Below are 16632 nucleotides of genomic sequence, written 5' to 3'. Positions count from 1 at the left end.
AGTATAGAATGTTGTGTATGGAAAACAGATGACTTAGTGGATAGAGAGCCAGGGCTGGAGTTGGGAGGATCTGGGTTCAAACCTGGCCTCAGGCTCCTAGCTCCGTGACCCTGACCAAGTCTTTCTTTCTTCCTTCCTTCCTTTCTCCCTCCCTCCTTCTCTTTCTCTCTTTCCTTCCTTCCTTTCTTCCTTCCTTCTTCCCTTCCTTCCTTCCTCCCTTCCTCCCTTCCTCCCTCCCTTCCTTCCTTCTTCCCTTTCTCTCTCTCTCTCTTTCTTTCTTCCAAGATATTTTATTTTCTTAATTACAGGTAATAATTTTCAATGTACATTTTCCAAAATTATAAGATCCAAACTCTCTCACTTCCTTCCCTCCCCCCACTAGGAGATGGGCCATACATGTATTATCATGCAAAGTACACTTCCAAATTGGTCACTGTTGTAAGAGTACTCTCAAACAAAACCAAAACCCCAAACTAAAACCATAAATATTCTGATATGAAAGATGCTTTGATCCATATCCATCCAATTCCAACATTTCTTTCTTCAGAGGTAGAGAGCACCCCCTGTCATAAGTCCTTCAGGATTTTCCCAGATCATTGCATTGGCCTAGCCCTTTTTCTTTGGAATTGATGCTTAATATTGATTCAAGACAGAAGGTAAAGGTTTAAAAAAATAGCAAGTAGGCCAGGTTGGCTAACCCATAAAGTACATAATAAGTAATAATGTACAATGAGCCTCTGTTTTTCTCCTCCCTCCATGTTCCCCTACTCAAGTTGGGGCCAGGAAGTCATGACTATCCCTTTTTCTGACCTCTTCCTTTCTATTCCAAAGTGATAAAGGAACCCATGCAGAGTATGAGGGGTTAGCTCAGGATTCCAAGTTTGTTGTTGTAGTTAAGTCATTTTCATCATATCTGACTCTTTGTGACCCCATTTGGGGTTTTCTTGGCAAAGATATTAGAGTGGTTTGTCATTTTCTTCTCCAGCTCATTTTACAAATGAGGAAACTGAGGCCAATAGGCCTAAATTACTTAGCTGGGTTCACATGATTAATAAGTATCTTGGGCTAGATTTGAACTCAGGCCCTCCTTCCTCCAGACCAGTGCTCTATCCACTGCATCAAAAAGCAAAGAAAGGAGATAGTATCTTATCCTAGAGCCAGTAGAACTTCTTGATCAGGAGAGCAATTTGGTCAGATCTCTGCTTTTAGAATTTGGTAGTTGTGTGAAGAATGGATTGGAGAAGGGAGACACTTGAAGCAGGTTGACCAATTATGAGGCTGTTGCAATAGCCCAGATAAGAAGGGAGGGAGAAAACTTTATTAAGTGCCTACTATATACCAGGCCAAGAGCTTCACCTCCTAACAACCCTGAGAGGCAGATGCTATTATTATCCCATTTTCTAATTGAGGAAATCGAGGCAGACAAAGGTTAAGTGACTTGCCGTAGCTAGTAGGTGTCTGAGGCTGCATTTGAATTCAGATCCTTCTCACTGCAAGCCCAATACTCCATCTTCTTCACCAGCTAGCTGCCTTTAGCTGCAAGAGGTTGTGAGAGATTAAATTGAAAATGTATGCAATATTCTGTCCTAGTTGTGCCCCATTTCTCTGCTGTGAGGGAGGAGGTGTTTCATTCCTGAATTTTTATTGATTTTCCATTTACTCAGAATGTATCTTCCCTTTAGTAATCTTTTCATTTATGCACGGTTCTTTTCTGAAAGCTGTCTCTGGGCCCACTGGTTGGGGAGGGGGGGTGGAATTGTGTGTGTGTGTGTGTGTGTGTGTGTGTGTGTGTGTGTGTGTGTGTGAAATGCAGGAGGGAAGAGGAAAGGCATGGAGAAAATATGGTTTCTTCTCTCAGGGATCCCCATAATCAGGAATGTTGGACCCAGGCAAAGCTTTCATTGGCCTTCCCAAATGTCTTTCTTGGCTGATTGTTTGGAAAGGGAGTGAGGATTGCTAAAGGGTGCTTCATTTTATGAGTAGTCTTTCTAGTTAACACACTTGCTTATTTTATAAATATTTCTGCTGAAGAGTTTCCCTTCCCTAGTTTCCTGGAGGCCTTGGTGGAAGGACACTCTGGGTGATGGCTTAAGGCAGCATGGAGGCTCTGGCCCCGAGGAAGCTGGCCTGTCTGATCCCTTGCCTTCCTAGCTCATGGCCAACGACAGACTGTAGCAGTTGATTTTGACCTTGTAGACCTTTCTTGGCCGAGGGCCGGAGTCCTACCAGTTTGGAAGCCATGGCAGCGATGGTGGTGGTGGTGGCGGCTGCCCCTTTGCTGCAGGGTCCCCTCTCATAGCTGTAGAGCCGGCTGTAGGCCTGGTGACAGGGAGTCTGGGGAGGGGGATTGGGGGCCCCGTTTGGTGCCCCCGGGCTTGACGACAGGCAGGGCTAGTGGCAGAGAGGAAGGGACCATGGGGCCGAGATTGGGGAGGGGGTTGGCTGCGCCCCGGGCGTCGGGCGCCTCGCTGGTGGTGACGCAGACACCGCAGACGGCTTGGAAGGAGAATCGAGACCCCGAGCCAGCCGCAGTCCCGCAGTCCCCGGGTGCCAGGCGGCAGGGAAGGTGGGAGGGGGAGGGGTCAGGCTGGGCTGGCGAGCCTAGCTGGGGAAGGGAGGTAGAAGGAGAGTGGAGGGCAGGAAAGCGGAATTAGTCTCCGCTTGACCCTGGGGCTCTGATCCAGCCGCTGCTGGGTCCCAGGTGACTGGGAGAACCGAGGGACACCCCATCGAAGAAAAGAGAAGGGGGGGGGATGTCGGATGGGGACAATCGAGACAAGCCGAGAAGGGGACAGCGCCACAGTCCCGAAATCAACGCCGCCCTAGTTAGAGTCCGAAGACTCTGCGCCTATTGGAATATCAATTCAATTATGAATGGGGGCAGATGTCTGGCACCCCACACTGCAGCCGGTTGGCTCCTCAGGCTCTCCCCTCCCGATCCCTATCCTCGCCCCCCAGCCGATCCCTTTCCCTCCCCATAGGGCGGCCCTTCAGCTTGGAGTTTCTGTCTGTAGGTTTCTCCTGGCTTTTGAGGGGATGTTGTTCCCCTCAATCAGGGACTATTCATTTGGGCAGATTTCAGGGGATCGGAGAACTTGGATGGGGGCTGGGGGAGGGTTACATCTCTATTCCAATGGAACCGGTTTCCTTTGTTATCCTATGCATTGTTTTAAAAACCGCCCCTCTGCGCAGGGGCCCTCAGCCTCTGTCACGCTGCCAAAGGGGTCCTTGGCACAAGAAAGGTGAAGGTCCTCTGCCCCAAATCCGGTGCCCCCCCCCACAACACTCCTTCCTGGATCCTTCCAACTCCAGAATCTGTCCCGGATTCCCTTTCTGCTTCCCTCTCCTCCCTCCTCCCTCCCACCCCATTCAGTTCTCCCGGCTTCAGTCTCTTTGGGATCCGAAGAACTAGATGCCTTCTGGGTCCTTTAGGGAGCTGAGGGTGGGGTGGGGGTGTATCACTCTATGGTGCGGGGAGTAGAAAGGTGGGGGAAGGGCAAACACGGAATCAGGCTTGACTGGTAAGAGAGGCTTGTGCTCAGTGGCTGTGCCAGCGGGTGGGAGAGAGAGTGTGCTGCGGGCGGTGGGTGTGTTGTGTCTGGGTGCATGTGCCCGCGTGGGAGAATATACACACATCCAGAACTCTGCCAGGTTGTCATCACCCCTGTGGGCACCCACTCCCTGAGTGCCAGGAAGAAGTTCTCCTTCTATTTTACCTGGGGGTGGGAAGGGGGTGTTTCCTGTGTTTCCCTCCTTGTAGGCAGAGAGACTTTGAGAAGAGGACAGAAGGGGCCTCCTGCGGGGGCCAGTGGGCCCCCCATATGCTTCCCTTTCTTTTCTTCCTTTGTATTTCTCCTCCTCCATGTTCCCCTCCACCAGGCTTGGGGAGGAGAGAGGAGGGACCCTTAATGTGGTCTTCCACCTTCCTGACCTGGTCCCCTGCACTCCTGGATTATGTAGAAGCCAGTGAAGGGATGTGAGAAGCTAGTTTAATATCTAGATGTTGAACCATATGTAGTCCATACCAAAAGCGTTTTTGAATGAGTGAATGAACAAATGAAGGGAGAATGGGATAGGTCCTTTGGACTGGGTCTTGTTGGTGATGACCATTTTCCTATACCGAGATGGACCTAGATGACACTGAATAAGGGAAAATGCAAGTAGGAGAGATTTCACTTAGATGTACTGACAGACTTCCCTACTCCTAAGGAATGGAGTGACAGAGCTTGGGGGCAGCACCTCTCCCCTCTAGTTCGTTAAGAAAGGGAAGAAGCAGTGATGGAGGCAGTAGACTGCCCTAAGTGACTTCCTTTCCATCCTGAATGACAGGGGAGTTTCTCCTGAGGTGGCAGTGCCAGGCCTCTCACTAGAGCCCTGACATTGTACCAACACCTGGTGGCTGGAGTGCAAACAGGGGCAGAGGTAGGAAGGAGTCCCTTGGGCAGACCGAGCAGAGCAGCTGCATGACTTCTCAAGCTTAGAACTGAAAAGGCTTGAGCAACGACAGGGCAGGAGGATCTCTGGGAAGGTCCTAAAAGCAGCAGCTACCATCTCATCAGTCACTGCAGCAGACACGGCTCCTGCCATCTGGCCCCTGAAGCTTGAGCAGCCCTGCTTAAAGCAAGGTGAGAAAGGAAGAGAAAGAGGGAGGGGTGGGGAGACCTAGGAATGGGGGATACAGAGAAGGATTGAGAAACACACAGAGGAAGAGACAAAGGCACGAAATGAATGAGAACCACACACAGAGAGGCATCAACACACAGAGAGATACTGGCAGACATATACGGGCACACACACAGAGCCAAAGAAAGAGAAAATGGACATGTGCAATAGATATCAGGAAAGACAAAGAAGACAGAGAGAAGACAGACTCAGAGCCTGGGATTGGAGAACACTTGTTTTCTGAACTGGGGTCTGCAAATTTTGTCATTGTTATTATTGTTCATGGATACCTGATATGTAAGTAAGAAGGGACCTTGCCCTTTTGGGGAGGCAGCAAAATATAGTAGAAAGAACAGTGGTTCTGGAGTCAGAGGACCTGGGTTCAAATCCCTACCTCTGTTACTGTCTACGTATTTTTGAGCAAGATACTTCACCCCTGGAGTCCTAGTTTCTTTATCTGTAAAATGAAGGGGTCGGACAACATGGTTCCTAAGGTTCCTTCCAACTCTACATTTTTCATCCTATGAGCTTAAGGTGGAGGAGAGGGAAGGAAAGAGAACAGCTTTGTGAGAAAGGATGTAGAGGAGAGTATTTCAGTTGTTTTATTGGGAAGTCAGTTGATATAGTTGAAAATGCTGAGGGGCAACTAGGCAGCACGGTGGATAGAGGACCAAACCTGGAGTCAGGAAGGCCTATCTTCAAATCTGGCCTCAGATACTTCCTAACCTTACTCTGGGTGAATCATTTGTCTAGCCTCTGCCCTTCTGTCTTAGAATTGTTACTAAGACAGAAGGAGAAACAAAGGGGGGGGGGGGTGGAGAGAGAGAGAGAGAGAGAGAGAGAGAGAGAGAGAAGAAGGAAGGAAGGAAGTTGAATTTCAAGCCAGAGGACTGGGGTTTGAATTCTCTCTATGCTTTCTATGTGGCCAAGGGTAAATCAAAGCACCTGCCTAGGCTTTAGTTTATTCATTGATAAATTGAGGAGTTTATCAAAAGAAACGTGAGATGTGCACATTTAAAGATATTTCCATCCCAAATGTTCATTTGGGCTATTTGTGCCTGACTTATGGCAGAGCCTTCTGAGCTTCTATTGGTCCAATCAATCACAGTCAGATCCACTGTATAGTATGTCCCCAATTTAGTGATGTCATTTTGGTCACCTTCATTTGCGAAAGATAATAACCAACCATTACAGAGATAACTCCTCTGATCCTCTACTTTCTGTAATAAAGTACCTTGCATCTTGCCCAAGGAAAAGAAGTCAGGTGTTTGGATCTCCTACCTACATCCAAGAATTTCCTTTTATCTTTGGTTCTTTTTTTGTCCTGTTCTTTTCTACACATTCATTCCCTAACATTATTGCTTTCAAACCCTTACTTTCTGTTCTAATAACAACTCTTAAGACAAAAGGGCAAAGGCTAGGTGATTGGGGTTAAATGACTTGCCCAGGGTCATACAGCTATCTGAGGCCAGATTTAAACCCAGGTCCTCCCAACTCCAGGCCTGGTGCTCTATCCACTGTGCCATCTAGCTGGCCCCATTCTCTATTATTATAAAGTACCCAGCCCCATGCTGTTCTTTCTACCCTCCTTTGACTTGCTTTTATTCAGCACATTCTAATGGGAGAGACAGCGTGCCCAAAACTGTAGAGCCAGGTGGTTCAGGAGATAGAGAGCCAGGCCTGAAGTTAAGAGGACCTGGGTTCAAATTGGCCTCAGACAGCTTTGTGACCCTGGATGAGTCACTTAACCTCAATCGCTTAGTCCTTAGAACGCTGTTGCTTTGGAACCAATATTTAGTGTTGATTCTAAGACAGAAAGTAAGGGCTTTTTTTTTAAGAGCATGTTAATATGGTGAAAATGAAAAGTATTTTTAGAGGGAAAAGTGGAGGGAGAACTGGGAAAGACCTTTTGCAGGAGGTGAGATTTCAGATGAATTTGAAAGGAAACCAGGAGGTGAAGATGAGGAAGGAAAGTCTTTTCCAGGCATGAGGGACAGCCAGTAAAGAGGCCAGGAGTCAGGAGATGAAGTGTTGTGTGTGTGAGAAGTATAGGAGCTGGGTGTTTGGGCTCTGACCTCAGGGAGTTTCCATTCTAACCGGAGTGACCAATGAATGAGCAGCTACTTAGTACTTGAATACAAGGCAATGTCCTAAGAAGGTAGGCCCTATACAGATCTTTGGGGAACTGGACACCTGGGTCATTGGGTAGGAGGGACAGGGCTATGGGCAGATGGAAAGGGAGGGACTGTCAGAGTAGCTGCTGCTCTAGGAAAGAAGAGCAGCCAACACCAGCAGAGGCCAGGAGCCATGAAGAGAGAGTGGTGCTGTTTGGGACACAGGAATTTTTTATTTTATCATAGACTTTGCCCTCACTCTTCTAAGCCTGTTTATCTGGTGTCTGGGCCAGGGTGAGGGGAAGCCTGGTGAAAGACAAAGAACAGAGCTAGGATCTAGGAGATACTCTGCCTTCCGCACCTTGACTCTATTTCTGGCTCTGCTGCTTGGGGCAGGGGCCTAACTTGGGTCCTGGAACAGAGACACGTATGGCTAGGGGGAGGGGAAATAGTGCTGGGACAGTTAAAAACCATACTTATTCAGGGCTGCAGGGGTTCCATAGGTGGAAGCCATGGGCAGCCAGATGGATGGGCAGGCAGACAGGTGGCAGACAGGCAAACAGATGGACAGGCAGCCTGGTGGACAGATAAGCCGACATAGCCCCAGACCACTCAACCTCATCTCTCAGAGATGATCAGTATCACTGCCAGACACATGTCGGGACAGAGTTTCTATTTATAAGTGAATGAGGTTGGCTGTTCTAAGAGGGGAAGGGCCCCCAGGAGGGGGGGGTGAGGAGCTGAAGGAAGAGGGTGATGATTAGTTTTAGCCGTAGGTCCATCGCCAGGGGAGTAGGGGGATGGTGGGAGACGCCAGTCCAGTCCCCAGACTTTCTGCGGCACTAGAAAGATGGGAGGAAGGGACCGATTTGAATGTGATAGATGTCTCTCATTCAGCTAAGGACTCTTGGACACTAGACTCTGCCCAAGCATCACAAATGCCCACGAGCTCTCCCTAGAAGGCTTGCCTGGTTCAGACAATACTAACTCCCTTCTCCCCACTAACTAATGGGTCTCACTATCTTCCTGGTCCCTGGGAGACTGGTAGTAAGAGGGGAAGCTAGGCAGAAAAAGGGCATTGGGACCTTAGCTCCAAAAGAGTTTGTATCTGAGTAGGGAATGACGAATAAGGGATCATCTGGGGATCAAGAGAGAATGAATGAACTGGAGGAATTCCATGCAAATTGGAGAGACCTCCAGGAAGTGATGCAGAGCGAAAGGAGCAGAGCCAGAAGAACATTGTACACAGAGACTGATATTCTATGGTAAAATCGAATGTAATGGGCTCCTGTACCAGCAGCACTGCAATGACACAGGACAGCTCTGAGGGATTTATGGTAAAGATGCTACCCACATTCAGAGGAAGGACTGCAGGAGAGGAAACATATAAGATAAACAATTGCTTGAATGCATGGGCTGAGGCGGACATGAATGGGAAATAGACCCTGAACAAGGACACATGTTACAACCAGTGGAAATGTGCGTTGGCCATGGGTGGAGGGAGAGCGGGGGGGTGAAGGGGAAAGTAGGGGCATAAAGTATGTAAACAGGTTAAAAATGAATCTTAATAAATGTCTAATAATAATAAAAAAGAGAGAGAATGAATGGTAATGGAGAACAGGACAGAGGGCAGAAGTATAGTAAGTACTCTATGCCAATATCCATTGCCTAGTCTACACTCCTGCTATCTGGGTCCCATCACACTACCCCAATGTCCTGTTGTTGTTTAGTCATTTTTTGGTTATGGTGACTCCATTTAGGGTTTTCTTGGCAAAGATACCATTTTTCTATTTCTTCCTCCTGCTCATTTTACAGAAGAGGAAACTGAGGCAAACAGGGTTAAGTAACTTGCCCAAGATCATACAGCTAGTAAATGTCTAAGGCTGGATTTGAACTCAAGAAGAGGAGTCTTCCTGACTCCAGGCCAGGCGCGCTGGCTACTATACCACCTAGCTGCCCATTGTCCTCATGATGGTCCAAATCTTTCTCACCTTATGCCTAAACTGCTGCTAATCTATCCTCCACAATGCTGCTAGATTAGTCTCCCCCAAACACCAATTGGGTCGTGTCATTCTCTTCCTCCAAAAATCTTCTATGACTCCCCATCACCTAAAGAATAAACTCCCAAATCCTAAACCTGACATTCAAGGCTCTCCACAGTTGGACCCCAGTTTGCCTTTTAAGCCTTGTCTCCCGTAAGACCCAGGACATTTTAAACCTAGGGCCAAACCATCCCTTATAATTCCTTTGCTCTTGGCAATACCATATCTCCATTCATCTGGGAACTCTCTTGGAGCTGAGAACCCAACATTCTTCTTTCTCTACCCAGCTACAAGGAAGCTAGTGAAGTTCTTGGTTAATGAGGGAGAGAGGAGTTAGTATAGCCCGAACCAGGTTGGATTCTAGGGAATCCCCTGGGAGAGACTCCAGGCATTTATTATAGCTAGGTATATTCTCTTGCCCCAGCCCACAGAATTTTCTTCCTTTTCTGAATTCCTGACACATTTTGCTTTAATAATGACCATTTTTATATAGTGCTGTAAGGTTTGCAAAGCACTTTACATATATAATCTTATTTGATCCTCAAAACAACACTATGGGGTAGATACTGTTACTATCCCCATTTCACCTTAGAGAAAACTGAGCCTGAGAAAGGAAGTATCATTATCCCCATTTTACAAAATTTACAAATTTTACAAAGGAAAAAACTAAGGTCCAGAGAGATAAATGGCTTGTCCAGGGTTACACAAATAATAAGGATTTGAGACAGAATTATAATTCAGATAGTCGATCCATTTTACCACCTGATCACCAGACCAATATCCTCGATATCCTCCCACTGGCCTCCTTCCTTGCCTTTGCCTATATTGTATCCTCTGCCAGGAATACCCTCCCTTTTTATCTAAGTTCCCTTGTTCAAGTACAGTGGTACAGTGGCTAGAGTGCTGGGAACGAAGTTGGAAAGACTCATCTTTCTGAGTTCAAATCTGGCCTCAGACACCTCCTAGCTCTGTGATCCTGGGCAAGTCACTCAACCCTGGCTAAGAGAGAGAGACAGACAGATGGAGGGAGGGAGGGAAGGATGGGAAGAGAGAGACAGAGAGAGAAAGTTCTTCTCTTCCTCTCTTGCACCAGATCATGATATTTTCCTCCTTTGAATTCCTACAACACACTATTTCTGCCATTCATTTACTTGGTTTTATTTATTGACCATCTACTTGTCCCATCTCTCTCTCTAACTTGTAAGCTCTTTGAGGGCAAGGACTAATTCCCACTCCACATTGTTTCTCCAGTGGCTTGAACAAAGTGGGCACTCTGGGTAGCTCAGTAGCGAAGCAGATAGAGCGCCATGCCTGAAGTTAGGATGACCTGGATTCAAATCTGGCCTCAGACTTATGCTAGCTGTGTGTCCATGGGCAAGTCACTTAATTCTGATTGCCCAGCCCTTGTCTCTCTTCTCTCTTAGAACTGATACTAAGACAGAAGGTATAGGTTTGAAAAAAAAAAAGTAGATACTCTGAGTGTTCCTTGTTGGTGATGGCAAACGTTAAAGGAGGTATTACCATGTTGAAAAGTTTGAGTCTGGAGTGCCCTTCCTATGTGTTGTCTGGTGGACTGAGATAGATTTGGAATCAAGGAATCTTGGCTCTGCTAAGTACTGGATGGGGGACCTTGTACCAGTCATTTCCCTTTTTTTGGCTCATTTTTCTTGTCTGTAAAAGGAGGTTGATAGCATTTGCAGCATCTGTTTCCCAGAGTTATTGTGAGGAAAACATTTTGCAAGTTTTAGAGGACAGTGAACGGTAGATCAGAAACTCCTGCTTTGTGGCACTTACTATCTGTATGACTCTGTTGTTGTTTGTCAGGTCCAACTCTTGGTGGCTCTGTTTGAGGTTTTCCTGGCAGAGATCCTAGAGCAATTTGTCATTTCCTTCTTTGGCTCTTTTTACAGATGAGAAAACTGAGGCAAATAGGGTTAAGTGACTTGCCCAATGTCACACAGTTAGTAAGTTTCTGAGGCCAGATTTGAACTCAGGAAGATGAGCTATCATGACTCCAGCTTGTCCCTCTGCATGACTCTAGACAAGGCATTAAACCGCTCAAGGGCCCTAGACAGCTTTCTCAGACTATAAACTGCAAAGGAGATGCAATCTGCATTAGCAACTGGAGTTGCCTCATCCTGGAGTTTCCATACCAATGAAATCACAAGTCTAGTATCTATCTAGGGAAGAGTGGGCCCAGAAAGGTGCTCTCCTGCCTGGAGACATGGGAAACAAGCCTTGGCTTCTTGCCAGGTCCTTAGTCGTCAGAAAGGTGGGTAGAGAGAAAAGTTTTGGAAAAATGAAAGAGATCGTTTCAGGGGAGCTATGGCCACTGTACTCCTTCCTCCCCAGGGCCGCTGGGTTACTCTGTTTTGTGTTTTGTGCCCTCCGTCTGCCTTTTCAGAACTTTCCCAGGCTCATATTTACAGCCCTGCCTCTCCACGGGGACAGGGATTCCTTCACTTAGACCCAAGAGGAGACCAAAGCCCAGAGGGGAAAGGAGAGTTGTTCCAAGTCTATTCAGTGTGTAACAGGCTCCAGGCAACCTGAACGACAGCTTCCAGAAGTCCTGGTGATAGAATTCTGGACTTGGAGCTAGAACGATCTGAGTTTAAATACTTTCTCAGAAATTAACTAGCAGTGGGATTCTGGGCCAGTCACTTAACCTCTCTGACCCATTTCCTTAGCTCTAAAGTGAGAAGGGAGGGCAGGGTTGTACTCATGGCTTCCAAGGACCCTTCCATGATCCTATAATCCTTTTTGCAAGGTGGTACAGACGACCACTGCACAATGATGGCTTGTGGAACTATAACTTAGCAATTGCTGTACCTGGGGCAAAGATGGAGGAGGATCACCTGAGGTGTTTCCTTGGAGGACATATGCGGGACACCATGTGTTTTCCTCTGTGTTAAAGGACCAGCCACTGGAAAGGGAAGCTAGCTTCAAGGAAAAGAGAATAAGCCTTGGGATGAGCCCACTGCTGCCACAGCCAGAAGCCAAATGGGCCAAGAAGGGGCACTCTGGGATGATTCTAAAACTTGGGGCAATTAGGTAACACAGTGGATGGAGCATCAGGTCTGAAGTAGGGGGGACCTGGGTTCGAATCTGGCCTCAAGACACATTCTAGCTGTGTGACCCTGGGCAAGTCACTTAACCCCCATTGCCTAGCCCTTATTAATTATTATTGATTCTAAGACATAAGGAACTGATTTATTTTTAAAATTAAAAAAAAACCACAAAACCTTCCACCATCAAAGTCTTGGTCCACACCCTAATTATAGTTCTCCTGGTTGGATATGTTTTTTTTCTTTTTCTTTTTAACCCTTACCTTCTGTCTTAGAATCAGTACTGTGTATTGGTTCCAAGGCAGAAGAGTGGTAAGGACTAGGCAGTGGGGTTAAGTGACTTGTCCAGGGTCACACAGTTAGGAAGTGTCTGAGGCCAGATTTGAAGCCAGGACCTCTCGTCTCTGGGCCTGGCTCTCTATTCACTGAGCCACCTAGCTGCCCCTGGATATGTTTTCATGCTTTGAGGCCCTTGATATCTGGAGGCTCCAACCATTCTTGTTCCTCACTCTGGAAAAATGGGATTAGTATATGTTCCCTTGGGGAAGTGTCATGGAGCTCTTGGGGAAGAATCCTGTTATCGTATCACCACGATAGGACGTCTTAGTGAGTATAGAAGTATAGCTATTCTTTCCCAGGAAGGGAACCGAAAAATTGGTGAGAAGCTGCTCAAGGGAGAAGGCTGGGAGGGGGGCATTCATGCACTAGCATCACAGGAAGAGGGTTGAAAAGAGACAAAAATGGAGCAGGTCAGGAGACCACCTTGCTGGAAATTTGCCTGAACAGCTGGGCAAGGGGAGAAAATAGTATCCTCCTTCTGATACGATAATACCTTCTTTCCTCATATTTGCTGCCCTAAAGCTTCCAGTCCCAGGGCTCTGACAAGCCATCAAAATTCTCACTCTCATCCTGACCTTCCTCTAACTAGGAGGCCAATTTACTGATTAACTAGGTCAGGTTAATGCTGCTCCCACCCTCTACTAAGTAGAGCATAGACAGCCGCTAAGATATGGCTGCTACAACTGCCCCTTTGACTCACCCATCTCTAAGCTCTAGAAGAGTTTATTCTCTTCCAGGCTGCTGATGTTCTGCTCCCACCCGAGGCTGACTTCGGCCAAGGGCTTCTCCTCATCCTGCTCTTCCCCACCAAAGAACTGAGATTGTATACTGTCCTGAGTGCAGGGGATGGTTCACTTTCTTGATGATTAAGGAAGAAATATAAACAAAGTTCCCCAAATACCGCTCCCAGCTGCCCTTACCCCCAGGACTATAATCAGGATGGGGGGAGAAGGCCCTTTCAGAACAAAAGTTGGAAAAGGCCTTGAATGAAGGACTCTAGGATAGATCTACCCCCTTCTGACTCCCCACAGGCTGGATACGCAGGTGGTAGTCATTGTGCTATATCCTGTCATGCCCAGAGTTGGACGTGAATTCTCTCTGTTTTGGAGACGGTCAGATAGGACATCTGGGTAGACAGGTGGCTTGATCTCCAGGAGAGCGCTTAGATGGGCACCTGATTAAATAAACAAAAACTGCCATTTACATAGCACCTTTAAGGTTTATAAAGAACTTTATGTACATTATCTCCTTTGATTCTTCCAACAAACCCATGACATCGACAACTATAGTACATGGAGCTGTGTGCATAAGAGTATCCCCATTTTACAGACGAGAAGTTAATTCTCTTGACCATACACAATTGCATAATTAGGATCCGAGGCAGGATTCAAACCCTTGACTCTCAATCCAGCCTTCTATGAGGTTGAGATGGAATGGCTGATTCAGATGGTGGCTGCTCATTTACAGAGGCAGTTGGCTCAGTGGGAATTCCGGCTAGATAAAGTGATCATTTACACGGGTCACTGATCAGAAAGGAGAGACACTTAGATAAGTGACTTTTTAGTGGTTCTATGATGACTTGGAATTGAATTTGAACCCTGCTTCTCCTGTTTTCTGGATGAGTTGCTTAATCTCTCTACACATCAGTTCCTCATCTGTAAAATGGGGATAATAATATCTTTAGTAGCTCATTCAAAAGGTCGTTGTCAATAAAAATAATATATATAAAGTGAACTGGATCTCTTAAAGAACTCTGCAAACCTTAAAACATCCTATAGGTGTCAGCTATTATTACTGTGAGGTGACTAGTGAATGAGTTAGAAAGTTTATTGGTTGTTTACTGTTAGGGGGAGTGGCCATGTAGACAGAATGACTGATTAATTAGTTGGGCAGATAGATGGGATTGACCATAAGTCTTCTGCTGTGAGGAAAATCCTCCTTCCCCATGAATATGAGGGACAGGGCTCCTCTTTTTTATAGATGTGGAAACTGAGGCACCGAAATGCCATACTCAGGTTCACCTCAAGTAGGAGGTATGTTTGAGGAGCAAAGAACAGGAAATAGGCATGTAGACTTTGAGTCTCAAACTCTTTACCTGGGCGGTGCTTTCTAATACCATCCCCTTCCTCTTTTTGCTGGGAGAAAATGTATGTGTGACTCTCTATGTGTGAGCGTTTGGAAGGAGGCGAATGTGGTCTGCAGTTGGCCAAGAAAACTCTGCCAAATCCACATAGTAATTGTAGACCACGTGTGAGCCTGCCTGGGTGTCTGAGCAAGCGTGGATGCTCCAGTCAGCAGGATGCTGAGTGCAAGTCCTCAGAGATCATCCTTTGACTTCTAAATAGCATCAAATTAGCTCTGGCCTGGGCCCATGGAACTAATGCTGCAGCACTTGGGAAAGCCAAAACTCTGGGGGAACAAGATTGGTGCATCAGGATTGGCCCTAGACATCCTAACACAAGAACCCACATGGAGAGAGGTCCAAAACTGGGTCTGGCCCTTGGTGGATCAGAAGCAAGTGCATGGAAAGGAAGGCATGGAAAAAGAAGATGGGGATCTAAATTGGCCCGTAATCGAGTTGGTTCCCTTGGTATATGCTCAGAGAACCTTTGTGGAAAATGCTGTATTTCCCCCCAACAATCTCAGGACTCTAGGAATGGCAGTACCATCTTGATTTTGCCCCTTCCCCTGAGGGTGTTGTCAAATGAGATAACTTATATAAGTTGTTCAGTTCTGTCCTACTCTTTGTGACCCCATTTGGGGTTTTCCTGGCATAGATACTGGGCTGGTTTACCATTTTCTTCTCCAGCTCATTTTACAGATGAGGAAACTGAAGCAAAACAGTTAAGTGACTTGCCCAGGGTCACACAGCTAGGAAGTATCTGAGACCAGATCTGAACTCAGGAAGGTGTGTCTTCCGGCTTTGGTACTCTATTCATTGTACCACCTAGCTACCTTACATAAAGTTCTTTGCAAAGCTTAAATCACTATATAAAAGCTAGCAAGTATTTTTATTATCATTATCAGTGGCCTTTCTCTTCTTCCCCTAATATTATAGAGAGAGGGGACTGAACATGCTGTCAGGGAGCTCTCCAACCTTCACCATAGCCCAACACCTCAGAAAAGCTCCTGCTGATTTTCATAGCCAAAGATGGCAAATATGGCAGCATCCAGGAACTGTGAAGTTTTTTTCTTTTTTAAACCCTTCCTTCCTGTCTTAAAATGGATATTAAGCATTAGTTCCAAGACAGAAGAGCAGTAAGAGCTAGGTAATTTGGGGTTAAGTGACTTGCCCAGACTCACACAGCTAGGAATTGTCTGAGGCCAGATTTCAATCTAGGACCTCCTGTCTTCAGGCCTGGAGCTCCATCCACTGATTCACTGAACTACCCCTGAACTATGATGTTTTTCAATGAAGTTTTCCTAATGACTTCTTTATTGGGATGGTGGAGGGGATTGGAACACCAGACCCCTGATTTCATTGTAACTGGGAACTTCCAGCTCTGTAATGTATAATATTAAATGTTGTCTAGGCATTTGTTAAGTGATTTGCCCAGGGTCATGTAGGAAGTATCTGAAGCCAGATTTGAACTCATGAAGATGAGTCTTCCTGATTCTAAGCCTCTATCTGCTCTGCCACTTCTCTGCCCCTACAATCATACAGCCGGTTTATGTCAGAGGCTGATCATCCTGACTCAGAAGCCTTGCTTTTCTACCTTCTTTCTACTCTTCCAGGAGGTATCCCAATAAGCCTTGAGTTTAGACTCAGAGGAGATGTGATGAGGAGACTCAGCTCCTCGGAGAGATCCTGGCAGAAACTGCTTCCTTATCTCTATATCATTTTTGGAGAAATCAATATCCCTGGGTGGGCCTCACTACTGACAAGTTACTCTATTTCACTGAGCCTCGGTTTCCTCATCTACAAAGCTAGATGGCTGTTTTAATTCTATATTGCAACAGTCTCTGATCCTCTGATCCATCTTTTCCTTTTCCCCTGCCTCTGCCTTCAGCCGGAGGAACTCACCAATGCCCTGGAGATCAGCAACATTGTCTTCACCAGCCTCTTTGCCTTGGAGATGCTGCTGAAACTGCTCGTGTATGGCCCTTTCGGTTACATAAAGAACCCCTACAACATTTTCGATGGAGTCATTGTGGTCATTAGGTGAGTCCTTTAGCCTTCTCCCAACTGTCCTCTTGAGCAGAAGCTAGAGGACTCGGGGGAAGAAAGGATTGGCTTGGGAAACTGGGGACCTGAACTTACCTGGGAAGAAGGCTGTCCATTGAGCTGTAACTCCTTCCCTTTAGCATTAAAAGTTGGCCAAGTGGGAGGCAGAATAGTTTAATGGACAGATCACACTTCCCACAGCACTGGAAGTTGGGAAACTGGGGAAATCCACTTTGCTTTGCTTC

General features: G+C 46.6%; 1 protein-coding gene across 28 annotated transcripts in view; it reads left to right on the top strand.

The window, feature by feature from the left end:
- Positions 1-16632, top strand: part of CACNA1G (calcium voltage-gated channel subunit alpha1 G) — a 93611-nt gene that overhangs the window by 27337 nt on the left and 49642 nt on the right. For all 28 annotated transcript variants that reach the window (XM_044674024.1, XM_044674018.1, XM_044674002.1 and 25 more), the window contains exon 10: positions 16233-16384. In XM_044674024.1, coding sequence (XP_044529959.1) covers positions 16233-16384 — 152 coding nt within the window. The remainder of the gene's footprint in view (positions 1-16232; positions 16385-16632) is intronic.

Source organism: Gracilinanus agilis, chromosome 4, assembly GCF_016433145.1.
Source record: "Gracilinanus agilis isolate LMUSP501 chromosome 4, AgileGrace, whole genome shotgun sequence".
In the NCBI taxonomy this organism is placed as follows: Eukaryota; Metazoa; Chordata; class Mammalia; order Didelphimorphia; family Didelphidae; genus Gracilinanus; species Gracilinanus agilis.
This window is presented reverse-complemented; position numbering and strand designations above follow the sequence as displayed.